The 25,264-nt window shown below is 52.1% G+C and overlaps 1 protein-coding gene across 3 annotated transcripts in view; it reads right to left on the bottom strand.

Moving 5' to 3' along the window:
* Positions 1-13,299, bottom strand: part of KIF26A (kinesin family member 26A) — a 101,684-nt gene extending 88,385 nt beyond the window's left edge. The window contains exons 1-2 of one of the 3 annotated variants that reach the window (XM_035328010.1): positions 13,141-13,299; positions 10,855-11,100 (exon numbers count right to left, since the gene is read on the bottom strand). In XM_035328010.1, the coding sequence (XP_035183901.1) occupies positions 10,855-11,100; positions 13,141-13,275 (381 nt within the window). In that variant the 5' untranslated portion in view covers positions 13,276-13,299. Of the gene's footprint in view, positions 1-10,854; positions 11,101-11,262; positions 11,628-13,140 lie in introns of those variants that run through there. The other 2 variants (XM_035328011.1, XM_035328012.1) reach the window with 2 other exon arrangements.
* Between the last annotated feature and the right edge of the window lie 11,965 nt (positions 13,300-25,264).

Raw genomic sequence — 25,264 nt, 5'->3', positions numbered from 1 at the left:
GGGCATACACCTGAGGATTATGTGGTGACTATATCAGAGATCCAGCTTGGTTTCCTCTCTGTTACTAGAGCATCAGTTCTCACAATGGAAAAAGATAGGTCTCCACACATGCTCAGCACAAAAGTGATGCACTATCACAGCATGGCTAGCACTTCTTAAATACCCAGGTCAGCCAAACTTCCCTTTTCCTAATGCTCGGCACTCACTTTTACTAAATCCAGGCCAAAGCACCAACACAACTCTGCTGCTTTAACACAGAGCCCAACACTGGAAGCGGTTGGCATGCTGTGGTGGTTTTACCCTGCTGGGCAGCTGAGCTCCACAACTGCCCTCTCACACCCACTCCTCAAAGGGAAAGGGGAGACGATACGATGGAAAGGGTTCAGCAAGGAAGGTAAGAGCAGGGAGCTCACCTACTACTTATCACATGCAAAACTGACTTAGCATAGATTAATGTAACTTATTGCCTATCACTAGCAGACTAGAGCAGTGAGAAAATAAAAGCAAGCTACAAACACCTTCTCCCCATCGACCCTCTTCTACCTCCTCCCCACGAGCAGTGCAGAGGAACAGGGAATGGGGGCTACGGTCAGTCCCTGAGGTTTTGTCTCCACTGCTCCTTCACGGTCACTCTCTGCCCCTGCTCCATGTGGGGTCCCTCCCACGGGATGCTGCAGGGGCTGCCCATAGGCAGCAGCTTTTCAAGAACTGCTCTCACACGGCTCCGTACCACAGGGTCCATCCCCCATGGGCGGCAGTTCCCCCCAGACCTCCTGCTCCTTGCGTGGGCTCCTCTCCACGGGCTGCAGCTCCAGCCCAGGGCCTGCTCCTGCAGGGGCTCTCCATGGGCCGCAGCCGCCTCCAGGACACATCCACCTGCTCCACCAGGGGCCTCTCCACAGGCCACGGGGGAAGTTCTGCTGCGTGCCTGGAGCACCTCCTGCCCTCCTGCTGCACTGACCTTGGGGTCTGCAGGGCTGGTTCTCACTCCTCCCTTCCAGCTGCAGTTGAACAGCAGTTTTTTTTCCCCTTTCTTCAATCTGCTCTCCCAGAGACCCAACCAGCATCGCTCACTGGCTCAGATCTGGCCAGCAGTGGGTCCCTTTTGGAGCCAGCTCTGATGTGACATGGGGCAGCTGCTGAGCTCTGCCCACAGAGGCCACCCCTGCTATGAAAACCTGGTCATGTAAACTCAATACACATGCTCTTCACACTCATCCTAAGCAGACTCTCCACATGGAAAGCAAAATCCCCCTTGTTCCGGCTGCCATGGAGTAGCTCGCTCAATTATTTCCCTACACTTTCTTCAACCATTTAGATGTCAAGAGCTCTGGCATCATTAGTCAAGCTTTATCTGCTGAACACAGGCCAGATCCATCCAAGTTCTGCTGACTATTTATTGCAGCTGAAAATCATTTACTTTCCTGAAACAGGCCATGTGGGATGCTCCCAGTCTGGGCTGGTGCCTGGTTGCCCAGGCCTCTCAGCAGTCTTGGCTTCTGGAGCCACTTCCACACCAGCATCAACCAAGGACTCCACAGACAAAGCACATTTATAAGGTTTGGCTCCCAGCCACTTTTCCTCTTGGGAACTGTGCCATTGTTTGCTATAGCCTGGCTGCAGCTGGACAGTAGATACAAGCAGTTGCTTTTACACGACGCACTCCAGACTATTTGGTGTTAAAGACAGGGTCTGTTGCAACACCAGCACGTTTCATGCAGCAGCACTCAATGAGGACCCAAGTGCTACCAAGGGAAGAGCTGAATGCTTTCACCACACTGAGCTGGAGAGATAGACCAGCTCCTCTACAGATGGCCCAAAAGCAGTAATGGAATTGAAACAAGGATGGACAGATTTCCTGATCATATTAGCTACTTGCATGTCTTTGTATTCCAGGCAGCTGTTAGGACTGCCACATCCCAGTGAGTCCCAGGAGCCACAGTACAGTCTGGGGGTGACAAGAGCTCCCCTCTGCCCTCTTTTGGGATAGGAACTGGACACATACCACAGGTCAGTGGCACCATGCTGGACCACAGGCAACCCAGCAGGCTGATCTCTGAACACAGAGCAGCACCACTCTGCTGAGGGCTGCGTGATGAACCCTGGGAACAGCCTCCACCTCTGAACTGCTCAGGAGCTAAGTAAGATGCAAAAGCAGCAGGCAAACCCTGAAAAAAAAACACTTTCATTTCATGAAGTTACACAGAAGCTTTATGAAATTGCTAGGAAAAGCTAGGAAACTGCTGTATTCTGAGGTCCAGGAGGGTAGCAACAATGCCAAAAGGAGTAAATACTACCACACACAATGAAATAGGAACAGCATAAGGCAATAAAGCGTACAATGCAAACTGAGTACATCTAACTTCCCAAATAACGCACCAAGCCAAATGCTGCCCATTTACAGTATAACCAGCACTGATCAATCTACACACACTGACAGCAACACAAACTATGCTGTAACAAGTTATACGTTGTGGTGAAACAGGAAACACATTTATACTTAATCTTTTGAAGGCTGTGAGAACTAGGACTAATACTTCACTTTCGCAGTTAATGCTGAAAGCCAGTCAATGCCCAGCCTAGCCAGAAGTATCGCATTTCAGCTTTGTACAGAACACTTCCCATCCTATTCACCCAACAGCATAAAATCCCTCAGCAATAGCAGGGGAAGATTTGCTAAGAGCTAAATGAAAATTGATCATTTTCCCACAGCTGCCCAGCATTTCAATCAATGCTGCACAGGTATTGACATATGGTAATGCTGGCCCAGCCCCAGCAGAAGCTCAGAGCAGCCTGCCAGATTCCAGGAATGCTGATCAAAGACTGATTTTAAGGCCTGACTCAGAAAGAAGGATAATTGGGTGCACCTAAGCCTTTTTTTTTTTCTGAGCAGGTGCTGAGATTTTGCTGATTCACTCTACATTAGTGTGATGCACCCAAGAGTCAGACACTTAGTGACAAAAAGAACATACAACGTTATTATGCTGCCTAAAATAGGTGGGCTTGTTTATACCAGTAAACTTTCTTTTTCCAATATGACAATGAAGACCTGCCAACTATGTCTTCATGCAGCTTCAAAGCAAAGAAGTTGGTCCAAAGAACTCTGCACCAAAAGTGTGCTTTTACTTAAATTTATCCTAAGGAATATATTGCTTCTGCAAAGTGACATTGCCCCCACCCTTTGCTTGGAATAATCATTTGAAGCTTTTCTCTTGGGTTTCTCTGTAAAGCTTTCCCTTTTATCCTCCCCATTTAAAAATAAAACATTTTTAATGAAAAACTAATAAGTAACATACTTCGGCAGAAACTTAAACAGCAGCTGAAGCCACTGAAGAGTTTGCCGATTTCCTGAAGGACACACCACATTTCCCCAAAGCAGCTTTCTCGTTTCATTGTGGGGACACACAGCACAGTATGCAGATAAGCCCCTTTTCGATACCATCGATAGCTCTCTAATCCACGTTCCCTGAGCTGATCTGATACCTGCTACTTAAGCTGGCTCCACTTTGCCTGGATATCCTCTGCAGCACCTTCAGTCTCTTTCCACAGCCTCAACACTCCCCTCCTGGAGAACTGGCAATTTTCAGGAGTCTCTGTTACTATCTTCACAGATTATCTGAAGCCCCTGGCTTTCTTTGCTCTTTCTGCTGCTGCAGAGACCCCCACCTCAAATCCCCCTCCCCTGCCCCTGTTACACACAACCTGGAAGTTTAGTTGCAAGTCCACTGTTTTCTGTGTTTCTCTGCATTATTACTTATTCCTCCTTGTTACATGTATTACAGAAGCAGTCAGACTCCCTAAGAACAACAGACGATGATGCTCAATGCTGTAGCAGCCAACAGCAAGAGAGTCTTCTCCAAAAAAAGTTTTCATGAGAAACAGAAAATAGAAAAATTCTCTCTCCGCTGGACAAAGGGGAAATTAAGCATATGTATAAGCCACCTTGTCCAGATTTATACACAAAGGCAGTGTCAGATCTAGGGATTATACTCAGGACCTACGTCCCTATCCAGTGTCTGAACAATTCCTCCTGATGGCAAAGGCAGTGGGAGACCCGATCCTCATAAAAGTTAAGGCACAAGTTTTTCTCCTATCAGCCACTCATCTGAAATATTATACAAAATTAGTAAGCACTTATAAAAGAAATCAGCCTGTTCCTGATCATGTGCATAGCCAGTTCACAGAGACAAGACACCTGTGTTCCTGAAGATACTTTCCATTCAGGGATATACCGGAAATTTAAGTACAAAATAGTTATTCCAATGCTGTGAGTATAAAGTCAGAAGACAGGGAGACAAATTCAGACACATCAAATTCCATAAATTTCCAGTAAATATGTTTGTGTTTTTTTTTTTAAAATCAGGATATTATACTCCCAAATGACACATTCAATGCAAATAATACCCAAAAATACCCCATTCATGAAGGCAATACAGTTTTGAGAAAGACAACACCATCATCACAGAAAAGTCTTCCACGGGACGCACATGCAGTTCCAAGTAGATTTTCCTCCTCTGCACCAGGTGGAACAAAACCTCCGCTCACTTTTCACAACGACTTGTTCATCAGCTAGCTGAAAACCCAGGGACTAGCTGGCTCTTCTTCACATCAGCATCCTCACAGTGGGGGAAAAAGGATTCAGACCCACAGAGGGCAGCTACTGCAGGCTGACAGAAAGACTGAGGTTGGCAGGTCCCTCTGGAGGCCACCTGGTCTAACCCCTGCTCAAGCAGGGCCACCCTGAGCAGGATGCCCAGGACCACATCCAGAGGGCTTTTGAAGACCTCCAAGGAGGGAGAATCAATGCTAGGGTTCCCAGGCAGCAACCATGTACACGGTGGGTGATCCTAGTCTTGGGAAAGACAAATCTCCTGGTGGTTTCAGCTGTCCCCACTCCAACACCCTGCACTGTCAGGCCCAGAGGAGCAGCCACTATCAGCTGCTGCGGGCCATAGGGGAGGTGGATGACTACTGCCTCCTACAACCTCCCCGTGAAAGTCAGAGGCTGGGATCACTGTAGGTGGAAACTCTTGGCAAAAACAATAAAGCAGCGACTACATATTTCAACAGGTTCAAAGTAACCTCAGATGTTAGGAGCAGATGCTCTTTTCCACCCCCTGGGATTTTGAAATGGTTTAAGTGTTTCCTCCCTTTCCCCTAATAGGGCAGGGTGCTGAAGGCATTAGCTGCAGAGAGACCGCAGCAGTACTAATTACCCCCAGCTAGCCGGGAGACCGCAGTACCTCGAGCTAATTGCGCAATCCCCGCTCCCCCACTTCAGATCCCCCAGTGAGAAAAGGTCTGTCACCTCCGGCATCTGTACGGCGAGGTAATCCTGCTCACCTGTATTTTAAAAGGGCATGCTTGAAAATCCTTAGTGTCTAAAGTAAACTCATTACAATTAGTTTCCGCAGCCTAGCATGCGGCACGGGGACTGCTGCACTGGCTGAAGCAAGCGAAGGGCTCACGTCAACACATTTGACGCAGTGTTGTCACTAACCCCTTTATTAGGCTGCAAAACATACCTGCAATCCACATCTGAGCTCATAGCCTCAAGCACTCCACAGCCAAGTCTCTGCAAGAGTCTCTCACAAAATTAAATATTAAAAGTGCATCTCAAAAAAATGCCCTGTAGTTTCATATTTATTAACTGAGACCTTACTTTTCCACTTACGCATTTTTGAGATGTTAAATATAGAACATTTTAAAGTGCACTTAGTGCTTGTAAAGAGCCCTGAAAACTCAATTCCTCTACAGAGAGATCTGTAAAAGGTGTGATTCTCCTGCTCAGCATCCCTTATCCATGTCAAACCAGTAAGAGAAAGGCCTCCCATGGAAAGGAAAACATGTAATGCTTTGTAATGAGCCCTCTTATGTAATAGAGGGCTCTCTGATTCCAGGTGACCCTGCCACTCAACAGAAAGGGCTGACACATCAACAGAAAGTAGCAGGCATGGGAAGAAAAACTCCACAAGTCAGGGCTTGCTTTTCAAGGGTTAGGCATCTTCCATATGCACCTCAAATGTTGAGAGAAATGTCCAGGTACTCCAAAAACCCTGCTCTTCCAGGGAGTCAAGAGTTCAGTGTCCTTGCACGGACACAAAACCCTCTGCCAGGCTCCGTGAGCAGCACAGGCTCCTGGCTTCTGAAGCACACACAAGTCCACACAACAGTGAGGAGACAGGTACCAGAGGTCAGGGATCACACAAGCTCTCCTTGCTCCCATTCCTGCTGACACCCTGCTGTCAGAGCAGCCAAGGCAGGAGTACAAGTGTACCTGGCCCCTGCACATCAGGACCACAGTCCTGGGCCTTGTCCTTATAGCCTGCTTTTCCAAAGCAATGAGAACAGCAATATTGTCCTTCCCCCCATCCTCCTTGCTGCCAGCCCTCCTTAAATGCTTTTGAACCTGTCAGATGATCTGAAAATGGAGGGGGAAGACTCAGAGTAAGGGCCAACAACTTCCACAAACTGGTCTGAGAGAAGCTGTGCAAGACCAAGCAGCTACTAATTGTTTGTCAGAAGCCAGGTGGCGAGGGAACACAAGCTCACTCCCAGTCAAACAGGGGGTGTGCATCCCCCAAGGACAGAGAACCTGCTGCCTCTTACCATCAAGTGACAAGGAGGAACACCTGGGACCAGCACAGAGGCACAGGGAGGGCCAAGGAGCTGAGCAAAGCATCCATTAGCACAGGTGAGAAACCCACAGGAAAGCACGTGCTGTTCCCAAAACTTTGCTCTTCATTTCCCATTCAGGCAATGCAATCAGCAGCACACAGGTGTACCCAGAGACCATTGCTTTGGTAAGAAGCAGGTGTGGTGGGAGCGCAGCTGAGACACACCAGTGCAAACAGTGTGCCTAAAGCCTCTGCTATCCTCCCCTTCTTCCCGGAAAGCCAGGGCTTCCTCCATCTCCAATTGGTGTAACACAGAGCCCTGCCAAGGACACGGCGGGCTAGGACTTGCTTAGCTCCCTCAAATGATTCACGGCTCGTTAGCAGCCAAAGGCATGGCCTGTCCTGGTCACCAACACTCTCTCAAGACCAGGACTGGCAAGATGCCTCTTTGTACCCAACCATGGCTTACCGGGTCAACTGGGAATACAGGGAACACAGGGTTTGGGGTTTTTAAGTTATCAGAGGATGTTCTCCATCCCGCCAGCAGTAAACAGCACGCACTCCTTTGTCTCGGAGTGCCTTTCAGGGGTGTGCCTCACGTAACACTGTGCGACAGGGAAGAAAAGCAGCTCTCAAAAACTAAGACAGGAACAACTTGGCCGAACTGGAGTCACAGTGCAATAGATTTGCCTCCCGGTTCCTTGCTGCTGCTGCTGGCACTGCCTGCCTTGGCAGCAGGTATGGTACATGCTGCTCGGGCTGGGGACAGCCAAACTGAGGTGCCTGAACCCCAGGCAGGGAGGAACACAGAACTCCTTGCTGATTGCCTCCAAAGAAAACTTCCTCCTGTCTTGGCCTCCTTTGTTGTTTTTTTGTTTGTTTTAAATCACTACTAAGCTCTTAGTCCAGTATAAGCAGGGATGACTGTTCCCCTTTTGGACAACCTAAATACTACCACCGGAAGAAAAGCCTTCTGTGGATGTATCTACATTAGCACGCATATTCCTTGTATCAAGAGTCCGTCTCCTCTGCCCAAGAGGGATTTCCAAAAATCATTTTTGGGGCACTGCACCCCCCCCCTAAGGCCATGACAACACAGGAAGGAGCACGGAGTTTATCTCCAGCAATGCAGCAGCACATCTCCCACGTCGGACAGTCCCTGCCTGTCCCCTTCCCTGGGGAGACACGCACCTCGTGCCGGCACACACCTCTTCAGAAACAACAGCACGTTTGGGTTTACTGAGCAGGGGCACCGCGCAAATTAATTAATGAGCATTTGTGAAGTACTGCGAAGATTTTAGGTGCTAAGTATTATTATTACTAATTTAATCTACATCCTCATTCAGTCACTCAGCCTCTCTTGTGAAACTGCCAACAATGATGCCAATTAGCGGTAATTGTTGTGGTGGTTTTGCGACAAGGCTCCTTGCCAACTGGGAGCGAGGCAGGGACCACCAACTCATTTCCCAGCCACGGCCCCACAGCTGCCAACAGCAGCAACGTCCAGGCACATCGACCTGGCCTCGCCTCCAGCCGGAGCCCTGGGAGGAAGAGCTTTGGGATCCATTACCAGCTCCCCAGGGACAGAGCCTGCAAGGCACACACCAAACTTTTAATTAGGGATAAACCAAGGCACCTTTTTTTCTTTTTCCTCCTCCACTAGTTCAGAACATGACCCAGCAAAGATGCTGATACTACAGCACCAAAATGCTAATCTGGAGTAATTTAAGATTAAACTTTGTTGGTGGTTGTTTGGTGTTTTTTTAATTATTATTTTTTTCCCCATCCTTGCTGGGTGAAAATCACATTTTCATTCGCTCACAGGCCTCACTGTGGCAGCAAACTGTAAAGACAGCAGCAGTGAGACGAAGGCAACCGACAGTGGAGGGTGCAGTAAATCTTGCATTTAAGAGAATTGCTGAGGAGTTTTAGCATAAGCAAAGAGGTATATCTTTATACCATCTGTCAACAGAGATTTGGAGGACTTTAAAAAGACCCAAACAACTAACAGTATTCTGTAATCAATGCACAACATCTGAGCACCGAAACTTTAAATTATTTATATATTTTAAATATGTCTAATTGAAAGGACAGCAACATATAAACTGGATGAATCATAGCCCTCTCGAGCAATTAGATTTGTTATCCCTGCAGACTGCAAACAGCATCTTGGCTTTTTATTCTAATGTGAATTCAATCCCTTGTCAGCTGCCCCACGCATAAGAATACAACTTCTCTCTTTCATCAGTACAGATATCAACAGCAGGAAACTAGCCCTTCTTTCATCTCCGAGGCACCCACCCACCTTTCCAAAGGGTTTTAAACCAGGTGTGGAAACCTTGCTGAATCTCTGCTGAAAGATCCCTCCGCTATTATGGCAAAGGACACAGCTCCTTTGAGAGCGCAGCATGCTCCAGGCAGCAGCCTTCTGGTGTTTGCTCAGCCAGGAGCTGCTGCGTTCAACAGTACTTTAGAAGAGCTTATGAGAAACTCTGGACTTTTATTGTATGGGCACGAAGCTCTTACGGAGAAGAGCTGCTGTTTCAGACGTCTTGTTATATAATTAAACAAGGAAAAAAATAAAAAAAATAAAAAAAAAACACACAAGCTGCCTTTCTGGCACAGACATTACAGAGTGCTCAAACTGCCAGCTTATTGCATCAGATTCCCACTGCAAGGCCAATTCGCGGCAGCTGAGTATCCGAACCACTGACTGTTATCTCCTGCTAACCTACTTCACACTCAGAAGGCAGTAAGCAGGGCTGGTCACTGCCTCTTCCTTCCTGAGGAGCCGCTCGCCGGCCTGGATTAGTGGGTTTCTGAGCTTGCAGTTAAGGCTAGAGGTCTCACACGTGCTAGAAGATGGATTTTTGAAGAAATTCGAGTATCTGTGTGCTACTAAGTAACCTGCAGGTATCTGTTACTCCGTGACTAAGTCTGTCAAGGCTCCGCCACCACGATGATGACAATTTCATTACTTTCCTTGGCATGCCTTGAAACCCTGCAGAAAAGGGGGATTAATTTACCCATCATCGAGGGCTTATGGAGGAAGCCCCCTGGGACTGGCAGGGAGGAGACCACACAACCGGCCCCCTGCTCACCGCCCTCCTCGCCCAAGCACCTGTGGGACACACTCGCGGGCAGGATGCTGCTCACTCCCATCAAGGCAAAGAGCCCACTGCAGCGATGGGAAGGGGGCTTTTTGTGCTTGCCCCCTGCAGCAGGCACTGTATAGCACAAAACAAAACTTATTTCCACTGGCAATCCAGAAACCAAGAGGTCCAGGGGTCCTGACTTCAGTGAGGTGAGATGTGGGACTTTTCACACTGTGGAAAAGAGTGCTCCCTCCAAACCCAGCACGTTACTAAGGAGACTCCTGTTGGTTTCAGAGGGCTCTGGATCAGGCCTGAGAATACAAACCTGGCAGTGCATTCGGACACTTGCTCTACAATGCACTTCCAAACAAGCCTATATTTAGATTCAATGGGAATTCTGTAGATCATACAGGAACTCTTTGAATGAAAATGAAGGTCAATAGGGTTTGGCTTCCTCTTCAGAGCCGCCCCCCCCCCCCATTCTTGCAAACATCCCGATAAGCATTGTTTGGAAAACAATATGTTACTTCCAAATGTTATCAAAAACCCAGCACACGCTTTCTGTGCCCTGAACCAGAACCACAGCATCTTCTGCTGCTCTCTGCCCTGTCAGCTAACCCCGAGGATCTCCCCAGGTATCAAGACTTCTTTTTTTCCACCTGCCTCTCCTTTTAGAAGCTTTTCACGTGCTTTCTGAAGGGAGAGGGGTAGCGATACTAAAGAGTTCCCATAAAGAAAGAAAAACTGCGCGGCCGAGCACACACACACGTGCAGCTCTGCGTGTCAGAGCTCCGCTCTGCCAAACCTTCCCCCAAGGGCTGCCAGACTCCCCCCCGGGGCACGGGAAAGCCCCAGCCCCGTCTCCCCGGGGTGACACCGGGACAGGGCACCTGGGACCCCGCGAACCCGACAGCCCCGGGGGGTGCCCGCGCTGCTAAGCCCACCCCAAATCCATCAGCTCAGGGTCCCAAAGCCGTGCTCTCGGGGCTGTTTGCCTGCAGCCGGTGCCCACAAGCGAAGGCTTAGCCTGCAGCAGCCCCTCCATCCCCGCTCAACCCGCACCCCCTCCAACTTTCCGCGCCCCCAAGGAGACTGGAGAAGGAGAGTCCCGGCCTCCCTTCCCTTATCCGGGCTGCACTCACCGGCGGGGCGTTGGGAGGGCAGCCTCCGGCCGCCAGCCTGGCCGCCTGCCTCCGCAGCTCGGCCAGCTGAGCCTGGCAGCTCCGGCACCAGCCCCCGGCCGCCGCCGCCCGCTCGAGCGGCCGCGTCTCGGTGCCGGCGGCGGCCCCCGCGCCCTCGGGCGGCGGGCGGCTGGCGCAGCGCTCCTCGGCGGTGGCCGCCGGCCTCTTCCTCGGGGAGAGCTCCCGCACCGCGCTCCCCTCCGCCACCTGCGGAGAGAGGAGAGAGCTGAGAACCCGGCATCGCACGGGGGAGCCCCGTTCCCACCCTCCCTCCGGGGAAAGCAAGAAATAAAATAAAAAGGATGAAAACTCACCCTAAAGTTAAATTAAGGGAAAGGAAAGGAGAGGAGGAGCGCTGCTACAACTCACCCCCGGAGCGCGGCTCTCGGCTGCCGGCCCCTTCCTGCCGGTGGCCGTGCTCATGGTGGGCTTTGGGGGGCAGCCCCCGCTCCGCTACTGCGGGCGCTGCGGGGCCCGGCGGCGCGGCCGGCCCATGGTGGGGCTCGGGGGCCGCGGGCAGGTAGGGGGGAAGGAGACTTTTGGGGGGTCTCGGGGGTGATCTCGTCGGTGCCCCCCTCCGCGCGGGCCGCCGCGCAGGGCGCTAGGTGATGCTGCCTGCCATGCTGCCCAAGGAGCCGGGGTTGGGGAGGGAGAGGGAGGCGCAGCGAGCTCCCCACGGCGGCCTGGGGAAGGACGCGGAGCACGGGAGCACGTCGGAAAAAAGCTGCAAAAGTGCTCGCCCGGCAGGGGAGGAGGGGCTGGGCGCGGTGGGTGGGGTGGGGTGAGCGGGGCCGGCACGGGGCGGGCTGGGATTTGGGTTGTTGGTTTTTTGTTTTTTTTTTTTTTTTGGGGCGCGGCCCCCCGCGTCTTTCCGCAGTGACCCTACGAGACCCAGAGCAGCTCGACCCAAGTTGCACACCCAAACCTTGGGTTCCTCGGGAGCTGGGGGACGGGGGCCGGACCCCCCCACGGGTTGGCAGACCCCCGGGACCCCCGGTGCCGGCTCCGCAGCCCCTCCTCGGGATGCCCCCGCCAGATGGAGAAATGTTAGCAGCTAATTGTCTACTTGGCTGCCGCCCCGGCTCGTGCAGCTAACACTTTTTATTTTTATTTGATCTTATTTTTTAAGTTTTGCTCCCAAGAGAGGGAACCAGGCGCCACTTGCCATCAGTCCCCCCCCATGCTGCTCGGTCCCGCTGCCGGCGCGGTGCCCGCCGCCCCCCGGGGAGCGCAGGCGGGGCAGGGCCGGGACGTGCCCGGGCGCCGCGGGGCTCAGCCCCGCTCCTGTCGCCGCCGCCACCGTCGCCGTGACCAGGGCGCCACCTGCCGGCCCCGCACCGCCACCGGCCCGGCACCGGTGCGGGTCGGGGGGGCGGGATCCGTGGGGCAGCTCCCGGCTCCCTGCCCCTCACCGTGGGGTCGGTGCCGCCGTGATCTGAGCACGGAATGGGGGCAAGGATTTGTCTAAAAATCCGTGCATCCCGCCCCACCTAGGGACACCTTCTTCGGCTGCTTAAACTTTCCTGGCTCTGCCCAGCACGTGTTTGAAGTGTGCCCCCCCCACACTAAATGGGTCCTTGTCCCCGGGGCCGGGGGCTGTGGCCGTGTGCGCCCCGGGTCGCCCCCGCAGCGCCCCTCGGAGCCCCAGAAAAGTTTGGGAGGCGAGGCGAACAGCAGGGACCGGGGGGTGGCAGCCGCCCACGGGGGCTGCACGGTCCCCGCTGCTTAGCCCCGGGGGCCGGGCGGGGACAGGAGGGGGGCAGCACGGGCACAGGTGGGGTCTGCGGGGCTCCGACGTTTCGTGTCCCGGGGGACACCCCCCCCAAACCTCGCGCCCCGCAGGTCGGACGGGGCTGTAGGGGGGCTACAGGCGTGTGCTCCCCGCCGCAGCTGGGGCTGAGCCGTGCTGCCGGGCTGAGCCACTCCTTTCCCTAATAAAAAAACCCAGAACCCTGCCGGGGGTGCCGAGTCGCCGTGCGCCCCGCGCCCGCTCTGAAGCCGCCACGGTGCCCGGGGGGGGCAGCCCCGGGAGCGGGCGGGGAGCGCGGAGCCCCCGCGTCCCTCCGCGCCCCTCCGCGGAGCTCCCAGGACTGTTCGTGGTGCTGAAACCCGCCCTGGAGCGGCAGCCGCCAACTTCGCATCGCCAACTTTGCGCTCGCCCTTCCCGAGAGCCGGCCGGGGGCAAGGCAAGCAGCGTGCCCCCCCCCGGCCCCCCGCCGGTTCCCAGCCGGGGCGAGGCCCCCCTACCTTGGCTTTCCTCCGCAGGAGGTGGCTGGTGAAGCCGAAGATGATCTCCGAGTCCAAGCACAGGGCTCCTATCTCCAGCAGGCTGGGGTTTTTCCTCGGGGCGTTGGAGGCATCGGGAGGTTTTGGAAAAGCCATAGTTTTTGGGGGGGTTGGAGATATCCGGCTCCCTGAGCGGAGGCGATGTGTTTGGATGCACACAGAGGGGAAAAAGAAGAAAAAAAGGGGGGGAGGGGAGGGGGTGGCAGGGTAAAATAGCCAACACCCCTTGTTACCCCTTAAAAAAAGAAAAAAAAAAAAAAAAAAAAAAAAGGCCACACGCGGGCGAGTTACTCCTTCATCTAACAGGATGCGCGCAGCCGGGGCGAGGCGGCCAGCAGCCGGGCAGCTCCGCCAGCCTCCCCGCCTCTCCGTGCCGCTCTCCGTGCCGCTCTCCCCCCTCCCCAATTTCTACAAACCCCCCCCCCCCCCCCCCCCCCCCCCCCCCCGGGGGCACCTTCGGCTGCCGAGCGAGCGCGGTGCGAGCCCCGCTCAGCGCCCCGCCGGGCCCCCGGGTGCGCCGGGCCGGCAGCGCCCTGCTGCCCCGCCGCCGGCCATCGAGGGGGCTCCCACCGCCCGCTGGCCAGGAGCCCGCACTGCGAGCCTCCCGCCTGCCCCCATCCGCTGCTGGGTGGGTTTAGGGTGGGTTTTTTTCTTTCTTTCTTTCTATTTTTTTTTTTCTTTCCCTCCTCCTTCTTCCTCCTCCGGGGTGAGCGCGAGGAGGGAAGAGCAGATAGCGGAGTCTGTTTAGGAGGGGGGGGGGAAGCGCAAAAAATAAAATTAATAAAGGCTGGGGAGGGAGAACAAATAAACAAATAAAGGCTGAGGGAGCAGGAGTGCAGCACCTTCTAGAGAGGGCCCGGCTTTTCACACACCCCTGGTTAATTTTATTCGCCACGGGCGAGGGAAGCGAGCGGCAGCCCCCGACGGCTGCGGCGGGCAGGGGGCAGCGGGCACCGCTCCCTTGGGGGCTCCCTCCCCGGCCGCCCCCACGCCCCCTGGCCCCACGCGTGGCAACCCCCCGGGGGCCGCTTCTTGCTCCTGGGGGCGCCGTCGGGGCTGGCGGCAGCGGGGTGGGGGCGTTAATCTCCTTTCCGTGCGCTTTCCCCCTAAACAACTACCCCGCAGCCGGACAAAAGCATGGCCCCGCTCCGTGCCGGGCAGGGGGGTGAATTCAGCTGCTCAGGGGGCGCGGGGGGGGCGAGGGCGGCAGCAGAGCACGGCTCCGCTCCCGGAGCTGCCGGGGGGAGGGGAGGAGGGGGCGGGGGCGGCCGGTGTCCCCCTCCTCGATGTCGCCAGCTCGGGGTGTGGGAGGGATGAGAAGCTGCAGGGGGAGAGGGGAGGTGGGGATGGGGATGGGGAAGGGAAAAGGGAAGGAAGGGAGGAAGGGAGGGAGGGGAGAAGGAAGGAGAAGCTCAGGGGAGACCTTATTGATCTCTGCAACTGCCTGAAAGGAAGGTGTGGGGAGCTGGGGGTTGGCCTCTTCTCACAGGTAACCAGTGATGGGACTAGAGGGAATGGCCTCCAGTTGTGCCAGGGGAGGTTCAGGTTGCAAATGAGGAGACATTTCTTCTCAGAAAGAGCAGTCAGGCATTGGAATGGGTTGTCCAGGGAGGAGGTGGTGTCACCGTCCTTGGGGGTGTTCAAGGAGAGGTTGGACGTGATGCTTAGGGACATGGTTTAGTGGGTGACATTGGAGGTAGGGGGATGGTTGGACCAGATGATCTTGGAGGTCTCTTCCAACCTTAATGATTCTATAATTCTATGAATTTAATGTGCCGTCTGTTCTGGGTTTCCAGCCAATGAGAAGCCCAAGAGCTGGAGAAGTGCCTGAACTCACCGGGAATGGAGTTTGAAGGAGACCCAGCCCCTGTCCCACCCTGCATAGACTCATCCCCTCACTCCCCACCAACCCCATCCCTGCCTCCTGCCTTGCTGTGGCCCCCCCGCGGCCCCCCGCGCGCCGGGGGGGCCGCCCCCCCCCGCCCCCCCCCCCCCCACACACACACACAGCAGGGGCATGCTCCAGCCCCCAGCAGATCCCCGTGCTTGGAAGGTGCCCCGTTACCGAGCGGGTGGGAAGGGAAGGGCAGAAGGAAAGACAACTCAAGCACAGTGGTGATGTCCAGGTAGGGTGTCCCACATAGGTGTGCAGCAGGAGGTAGGAAGGCGCTCATCACCAAAACCCAGAGCAACACGACATTTCCCATGCATTGGGCAATGACGCTTGGAAACTTCTGGGGGCAGAGATAAGCACAGCCAAGCCCACACTGGGGAAGCCCTGAGGCATCTGCCCCCCTGCCCTGCATCTTTAGCCCTGACTCCTCACGAAGACCTGGCCCTATAGCCTGCCCCACACATCAGGCACTGCTGGCCCCGTGCAGTGCAGCCTTGGCCCTAGCCCGGGGAGGTCTCTCTTCCATCACCCCTCACAACACAAAACCCACCCCAGCCTGCTGCCCTCGGCTGTCTTGCCGATAAAGCAGCTGAAGGGAAACTTACGAGCTTTTATTCATGCTGCCTAAACTAAAGTAAAACATCAACGTTGTGACTGTACATTATAATAGAGTAGATAAAGTCCATTTTTCCTGGGCCCTCTGAAAGCGATCCCCAAGCATTAAAACGGGTCTCTTAATAAATACCTTATCTCCCTGCCACAGAGCCCTGCCACAGATAACGGGGCTGCCATTACCTCTCACCCAGCCCTGTTTCCATCAGGGCCACTTGAAACAGGCTCCTTTGAAAGCCCCCCCAGGAGGAAGGCTCAAACCCCCCTGGGCCAGGGGAGCCTGACCCCATCCCCAGATAGGGTGGGGAGGCTGTGCTGCAGTGAAACTCCTTCCCCTCCTGATGGGACGAGGCTCCAAGAGCCGCCAGCCCCTGTGCCTGTGTGTGGTAGGCAGCGATGGGATCCCACAGGGGACGGCCCAGGCAGGGCCACAGCGGGCAGCCACAGCTCCACAGCAGAAAAATCCTCTGCAGCCCGGTGCAAGCGGCCCAGGTCGCAAGGTGATGCCGCACCGGTTGCACGGGACTCATTTATTAATACGCCACACAGGTGATAGCAGGTTTATTAAGTATATTGCTGCGATTTCACATTTAATTTACTAAGAATACAATGGTTTGGGCTAGAGGACCCAAGGGAAATCTAGGCAACAGTGAGCAAAAATCCATGAAATTCAATGTAGCACACTAATCATGGAGGCATTATAGTATTAATTGCTATAATGATATACTTCTAATCCTATCTTACACCGCGCCACATAATTTCATTGGGTAAGAGAGGAAAGGAATTAAATTTAGTTCAATACAGGCAGGCGTGTAACTTAATAGAGGAGTTTGACTCCAGCGCACTCACGGCTTTAGGGCTAACGCCACGCAACGCGGGCTGCAGTGAGGAGGGACGGCACGAGACTTCTGCCTCCCTCGCTGAAAGCTGGAAGTGATAAAGAAAAGTGTGGGATTTCTGCTTTTCGAGAGGCAGCCCGGCCATATAGAGGATAATTAGAATTCGTTGTAAAGATGATTTATCATGTCTATCATTGTGCTTGAAAAGGCTAGGTCACCCATGAATGCTGATGAAATTTCAAAGATCTGCTCCCCAAGGACTTCCTGCATCTGCTGCCCTCTGAGATGGGGAAATAGCCCCGGGCATGCTTCTCATTAATACCGCCGGAAAATATAAGCATTTTGTCAGACATAACATTTTTCTTCACCCTGATACCTGACACTGTCAGAACCTTAAATAACACCTAATGGACCTCAGCCCAGAGCTCCTGCTTGCTCTCCTCGGGCCCCGGGGCCAGCCCTGACGCAGAGCAGGGGGCTCCAGAACTGGGACTAGGGGGGCTCTGGGGCTGGCCCAGGTGTTGTGGGATGCTGCAAGTTTTGGTGTGTGATTGTTTCTCAGTCATTCACTGTTTGCCCCATTTTCGGGTCAGGCCCATTTGCTGATGCTATGTTTCACTGACTGGTGGGGTGGTTGTGACCACTGAGGAAAAACTTCAGCCCTCGCAGGCTGTGTGTGGAGAGAACAGCGATCACCCTGGTGACATGGCTGGGGAAAGCAGAGACCCTGGGGCAGCCAGGGGTGCCCAGGTGGGGCTGTGTGCCCAGCCCTGGGCTCCCCAAGACCCAAACCCTCCAGCTGCCCCCCACGGCTCTTCGGGGACCTCAGCAGCAGTTGCAACCCGCCTGGGGGTCCGGGTGGGACAACCTGTGCCGGGGGTCTCCGGGCACCCCCTGAGGGGGCGGCTCGGTGCTGACCCCGGGCCCAGCCCCTTGCTCCCCCGTGAGCCGCAGCCCCTCCTGCAACGGGCTGGTGAAGGTCAGGGGAAGGGACGGCTGCAGGCAATCTTGTGCTCAGTTGTCCGTGTCCGGGAGGCGTGGGGATCTCCGTCTTCAAGCCTTTTAATTTCCATTCTAATTTGCAAGTCGTAAAGAGAGGCGGCACGCGATCCGCGGCCTCCCGTTTCGGTCCTTGTCGCCCCAGTCACGCCGCTTGGCCCCGCTCTCCTCCCTCGCCACCGCCGCAGGGGCAGCACCGGGCCCGGGCCTCAGCACCACGGACAGCGGCGGCGGCGGGAAGGGGACGGGGGGAGCGGGGTGCTGCCGCCTGAGGGGAGCGGGCCTGGAAGGGCTGAGGGCAGAGCCCGGGTGCAGAACCTCTCCTAACCCCCGGCCTGACCCTCCCCTGTCCCAGCTCCATGCCGTTCCCTCGGGTCCTGTCGCTGTCCCCAGAGAGCAGAGCTCAGCGCCTGCCCCTCCGCTCCCCTCGTGAGGGAGCTGCAGGCCGCCATGAGGCCTCCCCTCGGCCTGCTCTGCTCGGGGCGGAGCAAACCAAGGGACCTCAACCGCTCCTCGTACATCCTCCCCTCCAGACCCTTCACCAACTCCGTAGCAGTCCTCTGGGCACTCCCTAACAGTTTTGTGTCCTTCTCACATTGCGGCACCCCGAACTGCAGGCAGCGGGGGTCAGATGTTGAAGGGTCAAGCTCAGGGGCTGTGCTCGTCCCCTGGAGGTTTCCACAGGGCTGTGAACAGAGCTCGCAGCAGGGCACTCTGGGGACTGTTGTGCCCCCTCCTGTGACAGTTTTGCCTCACAAAACCCACGTAAACAGGGCAAGAACCAAAGATCACCCATGCCTTACACAAACACCTCTGCTGTCAACAAGACCGGCCTGGCGCCAAGGAGCTGGCTGGGGCCATGAGGCGCAAGGGGGCCAGCAGCTCGCTGGGGCAGGTCATCCCCCTGCTGTGGGGGCACCAAGTGGGACCAGCAGAGTCTCCTCTTCCTCGTGTCAGTGGAGTGGCAGAGACCTTGTGGGGCTGTGAGTGCCCTGGGCAGCAAACAAGACCTATGGGAGGTCTCAAGTACATCAGGGGACAGAAGAGCCCAGCACCATCTCCACTCTCCTCAGACAGCTCCCCTGCCTCCCCTGAGCAGAGCACCCAGAGGCATTCCCAGGGACTCACTGCTCTGTGACAAGCCACTTGTTTAAAAAGCAAACATCATGTTCACAACCATGTTTTCATCAGAGGTAAAACAGCATCATGTCAAAAATGAAAAGATCCAAGAGGCTGAAGCAGAAAGAAGCAGCTTTGCCAGCCACACAGAAGCATTTACAACACTTGTGACCTGAGAACAAAACATGCACAGCCCTGGAAATAATGCCCCCCACCCAACAAAGATTATACTGTAAGGAACAAAATCACCAAACGCTCTACAGAGGCATCTCATCCAATGCCTTGTCTTACTGGAGAAGTTGCTGTTTTCTTTCCTTCCCTATGCTGGATCTTGAACACATTTTTCTGACTGCTCCATCCAGAGCCCAGTGCCCTATTAACCCCTTAACCAAGCAGAAAGACTCAATTTTCTAACTTCAATATTTAAACACACTTGATTGGAAAGAGCAAATTGTGTATCTCAACAAAAAAAGAGGCTTGCTTTGTCAGTACCAGACAAAGAAAAAAGCAGGTGATCATTTTTCAACAGCCTAGCAGCTCTTCAGAGCAGATTTCACCGCCAGGCACAGGCAGGACCTTCTTCTCTCAGAAACACTGGTAAATTTAGGGACCAGGGCGGGGGAGTTTGAATCCCACACCCCAAACCAGCAGCATTCAGCCGTCTGGAGTCGGGCAGCTCCCGCCTGTGCTCCCCGCTCACGGCAGGTGGCACTGCTCGGCCGGGCGCTCGCCTTCCCCTGGGCTGCTGCTGCTGCAAGGACCGAACATCTTTCTGCCTGGCTGGGGGGCTGAGAGGCACCAGGGAGAGCTGCCAATGCCTAGATTTGAGTGGATCGGAGAATGCCTGCACGGCAGCTGCTGGAGGTCAGCCACGCATTTTGCACTTTAGAAGTCCCAGTAAAATACATATCATAATAAACAAATGACTCAACAAACCCTTGATGCCTCGTTTTGTTTTTTTTCTCCCTTCTGCATGAAGATGCTTTACAAAGGAAATTTGTAATCAGGTGGTTAGATCAACCAGTTTGTTAAAGCAGTCTCTTTTTTTTTTTTTTCCTCCCAGAAAACCTTCTTTTTCCAATTTTTCAACTTTTGCACTGAAGTTTGGCTGCCTATTGTTTATCCTCTGTCCTAGGATATGAGGGATGAAGAGCTAAACCAGTGTCAGGGTGCTGACAGCCTGAAAAGGCAAAGCAGAATGAATGCAGTTTTGTGTGAAACAAGGAGGAAAGGGGTGTGAGAGCATCAGTATTGCACATGGAAAACATTGCTGGAGAGCCTATGACACAAAAAGTGATGACAGGTTCTTGCATAATATGACACTTAAACTATAAATGGTTCACAAAACGGGAAAAGCACTCCCTCTGTACCCACTCATACCCAGACGTTTTCAGGCTACGGATACTTCACTGGTGCATGAAGCTCAGGCGTGCTCACCACCAGATTCAACTCGTGCCCTTGCGTTTGTACCTCTGGGCCATCCTGACCCAGCAGGCAATGAACACGGAGGAAAGGAACGTCTGGGCCAGCTCCAGCCCCTGGCAAGGCTAGTATTGTCTAGAGCAGCAGGCAGCCAGACGTGGCAAAAAGACCATGAGCTCCAGTGCCTCTACTGCCAGAGCCAGAGCTCTAGAAAGCCAAGCTTGAGGCTGCTGATCCTGCTGAGGGAAAAGGGAAGATCTCTGGTTCTCGCACAGACGCTTCTCCCCAATAACAGAATGGACAGCAAACCAGAATCCCCAATATTTTCCTTCTAATGGCAAAAGGCACCTGGCCCACGCTTTACTTGTAGGGAAACGTATTACATTTTGTCTGCTTTTCCTGCATAGCTGAGAAACTCTAAGTCAGCTTTGCTGAACGCGTCAAGCCAAAACAGTCCATCACAAACCAGATGCAAACTGATTGTTCAAACAAAGGAAAAGCTTGTTTGCAGTGGGGGAAGAAATAACTCAGAAACTTCTTCTTCAGAAAAATAAAAATAAAAATAAAACGGGAGAGGCAATCTCCCTGATCCACTGATCCTGCTAACTAAACCTTAGCAGGGACTTACCTGGAAATACTAGCAACAGCTCTGAGCAACAGAGGTTACTTATGCCCCTGCTGATCCTTCTGGCAGGTGGGACTGGAGGAAGAGGTCAGGGAAAGAGGATTTTGGAAATGCACTCAGGAAAAGGATGCATGAAGAAGAAAGGAGTCAAGAAAGAAAAGAGGGAAACAGAGAGGTCAAGGAAAGTCTAATAAAAGGTTAGGAAAAGTGGCACTCATGCACAGGAGCAGACTCCCCATGGGGAGAGAGCTACTGGGTCAAAACCTCATTGAAAGAGACAAATGTAAATGAATACCCAACACACACTCTTTTCTACCCTTTTCCTAACACATCCATTCTAATTCTTCTCCCTACCCCACCAGAGCACCCATGCCTTTCTTGCTTCCATTTTAACCCACCTCTTTTATCAAGCCCACCCAGGAGCATACCCTTGGCACAGTGCAAGGAACTGGTGGGCTGCTCTCCAAGGCCAGCTCCTCCACATGCTGCTCCTGCAGTAAGATACGCCTCCCACTGCTCACCCCCCATTCCTCTGAAGACTGGGTAGCTCTTCTTGTCCCACAAAAGCCTATGATTTTCAGCTCCTAAATAGGTCTTGCTCAGCTTCCAGCACCTGGTCAGGAATAAACCCTGTTTGTACAAGGCTGCACACACCCATCCCAGCCCCTCAGCTGCCAACTACACAGCTACACAGACGGTGATGGCAGCAGTAAAGTCCCCATCTATACTGCTTACAGTTATCTTCACAAAGACAGGAGTTTCCATGTTGTTCAAAACCAGTGACTCAAGTGGGGAAGGCCATGACTGAATACACTTGAGTAACAGAGACTCTAACCCTGGCAGCTTGGCTAAGTCACAACTGACTGGATGGACTCAAACTGACACCAGACCAGGTTTATGATGATTACAAGGCAACAAGCAGCAATGTGCCCGCACTCCTGGATGCCAACAGGCTGAAAGTTGCAGAATCTTGCATGTTGACTTTCTAGACCACTTACAATTAAGTCTAGTTATGGATTGTGGAGCTAAGTCTAGGCTTTGGGGCTGGAAAGGTAAGGCTTTTCAAGACACTGGCCTCTTCTGGAATATTAGGTGTTTATTGAACTGTCTGTGTATACACAAAAATTCAGCACCTGTTTTTAAAGTAGTATGGAGGTCACTCTGCTTCTTGTCTGAAACCTTGTTACAAAACAGGATCTGTAAGCCAGGAAAAATGTATTTGTATTTACTAGGGAAAGAAAAATAGGGAGGGGAGATGTGAACATTATTATATGTGATGAATCTCCTGTTTATTTTAGAGAGTCTGGAAATTGCCTTGTTTTTTCAATTGGACTGCACGGCTTTGTAAAAGATGTGTTCCACCCCAAGCCATAAATATTCCAGGGACATCCTATTAGTGGTGTTATGCAATAGAGCGAACTAGCTTATCCCAAAGCATTCACAGCGCCTACCAACTTGCATTTTATTTAAGCCTGTCTTCTACGCTCCCTCTATAGCAAAGGGGATTCCATCCTCACAACAGCCCTCTGTCCTCCCTTTGGAGATGCCTGGAAGATAAGCCTCTCACACACGCCGTCTAAAATTAGTGTCATGTGAATATCCTCGTCTGGCCTTATAAACTTTGAGTCTATGAAAACAATAAAACACTATTCTTTAATTTGACATGAACACAAAATTGCCTTTTTCAATTTTACATCTGAATCTGGTTAGAGGGAGCCTGGGATGCCACCACGCCAACCTTTAGCATTTGTCTGCAGAGGTACAAAGCCAACAGCGGTCCCCAGAGAAACCTGCATGACTGCTGCATTTTCACAGCCTGATGAGAATTCATCAGTGAACACATCCTGATGAGGTGAGTTCACAGACTGCAGCGAGAGTGGAAGGAACACACTGCAGTTTGTCTGACATTCTCCTAAATCTAAATTATCATTTAGGTCCCTGTCCATCAGTGGAGGAGATGGGAGATACTGCAGAGAAGACTACAGTGCAAAGAGCCTCTTCTTCGTACTTCAGATTCACCTGGCATCGAGTGCTTATGAATCCTCCCTGTCCAGGCGACAGAGGCATCAAGGGAGCCTCTTTTCAATCTCTTGCTACCAGAATTTAACGTGTACTTCTCAAAAGCCCACCAGAAGTCTTTTTTTCCATGCACCAATGCAGCTTCACAAGCCTTCCAACCTAGGTTAAACCAGACAGCGTTTGGGATAGGGAATCTCTGGTTTTACCTGAAGCAGCAAAGGCTCCAATCACCCAAAAGTACTAGTAGCTTCTATTTGCTTATTCTATTCCACCAGAGTACACAAGTAACTGGAGTTTTCCTGGTTTTAAGCCCATGTGAAAGAGAAAAGATTTGGCTTTCTGTTTGGATGTCATAATATTAATGGAGAACATCTTTACAGGCTTATTACAATACAATATTGCCAATTCCAAGCGTCAAGAAAATTAAATAATGAAAAAGGCATAATGAATCATTCATCCCCACCCTACAGCAAAAATCACGAGAGTAAAAATGGCTTTGATTCCATTTGTTTACCAGTTTCTGAGCATTTCTGGTGCTGACAGATTACTTTTTCTAACCCATCTTCCACAATGAGAGTTAGAAACTGTCTTAAAGTTTTTCAGTTATGTTTAAGTCACATGAATTCTGAAGCTGGAGCCTTAAGGGCAAAAAATATCTAGCAAAATAAGCCGACAAGGAACAAAACCAGCTGACAAGGGCTTCAGGATGAAGCTACCACAGTAATTAATGAACCATTGATACCAAACACGTTCAGAAGGGTGGCTAGGCTGTAAGACCCAGCAAAGCTGACCTATTTGCTAGAACAGATTAAAACTGCCTGAAATGAAGAAAGGGCCAATACACTACACTTCAGGTGTTAATCCAGATCAACTGCGCACAATGTCCCTGTCCGAACCTGCTCCAGGTGGCACTGCTTGAGCAGGGGGCTGGACAGGATGACCTCCAGAGGCCCCTGCCAACCTCAACCAAGCTGTCATTCTGTGAAAAATCAACTGACCAAAAAAAAAAGGAAAAAAAAAAAAAAAAAAAAAGGAAAAATACCCCAAACACCCCACCAAAACAGCAGGGACTGGTTTCAGGCCAGTCCTCCTGATCCCGCTTTCTTACAGAGTCAGAAAAAAAAAAACCTCTCCTTGCAAAAACTGCTCTGTGCAAGACTCATGAAATGTAGTAACTAAACATTATTATAAATTTATTTCATCTTGACACCAAAAACAGCTCTACAGCTGTTTTATGATACTGTGAAGGTGAAACTACTACAGAACAAGCACTCCTGCATGCGGCTACTATAAAAGTGTCACTGAATTATTTCTAATTTTAGTGCCCGTTGTTCTAAAAATCACTACCCACTGCACTCCAGGAAGCAAAAAGGTAATTCAGATAAACCTAGCAGCTGAGGAACAACATGCATCTAACCTAAGAGCTGAGCAGCTCTGGGGTTTGTGCAGGACTAAGACTGCAGGGAGACTCACAAGGGGGTTCAAGTCACCACAGCCCGAAACATAGAGGTCTGTGGCTGATACAGCAATGTTGCTCCACTACATGGCAAACACAGAAATGGGTACTTTTTGGGTACAATTAGTCTGTCTTACTTAGCCTAACCACTTCAAGGTGGTAAGATCCATCGCACCCGAGAACGCCCATTTGTCTGCACTAACCCTAAAGTTCGTTCAGGCAATGAAGAATTTTATTTACCATTTGTTCAGGTGAATCCTATCCAAGTGTCCAACAAAAGGTAAGTCAGGAGGCCACTACCCCAACTTCAAATACTGTTACACCCCCACCCTGAGATCCAAATTCTTCCCAAAAAGTGAGGGAAAGGAACATGACCAAAGAGTAGATACAACAAGCTTTCTGGACATGCTTGTAGAAAACAATGCTTTCAAAAGGTCTTTATTTCAAAAATACCTTTACTGGTATTCCCAGATGCCAGTAAAAACGTTATCTGAGCACTGGGTCTGTCTAAGAACACCAAAAAGATTGTATGAAACCATGTAAGCTAAAGGGAGATGCAAATAAGTGCCTTCTCTGTCAGATGGAGATAGAACAAAAACTAGCTGGGGAAATAATCATTGGCACTCATCAGCTACCAGTATAAATTGCTGAAAATCATGAGCTTTTAAACTGAAAGTCATGCACATTCTAAAATCATGGGTTCTGACATAAAGTTTTGCCAAGGAAGGGAATCAGAAACAAATCCACTAGCAAAAATTCATTTCTTCATTGTAATCAAGCAGCAACTTTGTCACTCCATTTATCTCATGGGGATGCCGTTACCGCTGATATGGACAATTAACTGTATTTGGAAAATACATCTTTCAAAAATTATCTGCAACGCTCCATCATCAGTTTTGAGCACAAAACCACAAGCAGGGAGAAATAATTTCCTCACTGGTGTAAAGTGGTATAGCTGCACGGAAATGATCAGCCGTATACCAACTTAGAGGGGCTGCAAGTCTGGTCATTAATTCATGCCTATGGGACTGGAAGCTGCAGGCAGTGGGTCAGCTTCTTCTCCCTCTGCAGAGCCTAAAGCAAAGTCAGACCAGGCTTAA

Source organism: Oxyura jamaicensis, chromosome 5 (assembly GCF_011077185.1).
Source record: "Oxyura jamaicensis isolate SHBP4307 breed ruddy duck chromosome 5, BPBGC_Ojam_1.0, whole genome shotgun sequence".
Taxonomy (NCBI): domain Eukaryota; kingdom Metazoa; phylum Chordata; class Aves; order Anseriformes; family Anatidae; genus Oxyura; species Oxyura jamaicensis.
Note: the sequence above shows the minus strand (reverse complement) of the source record. Positions and strands in the feature narration are given on the sequence as shown.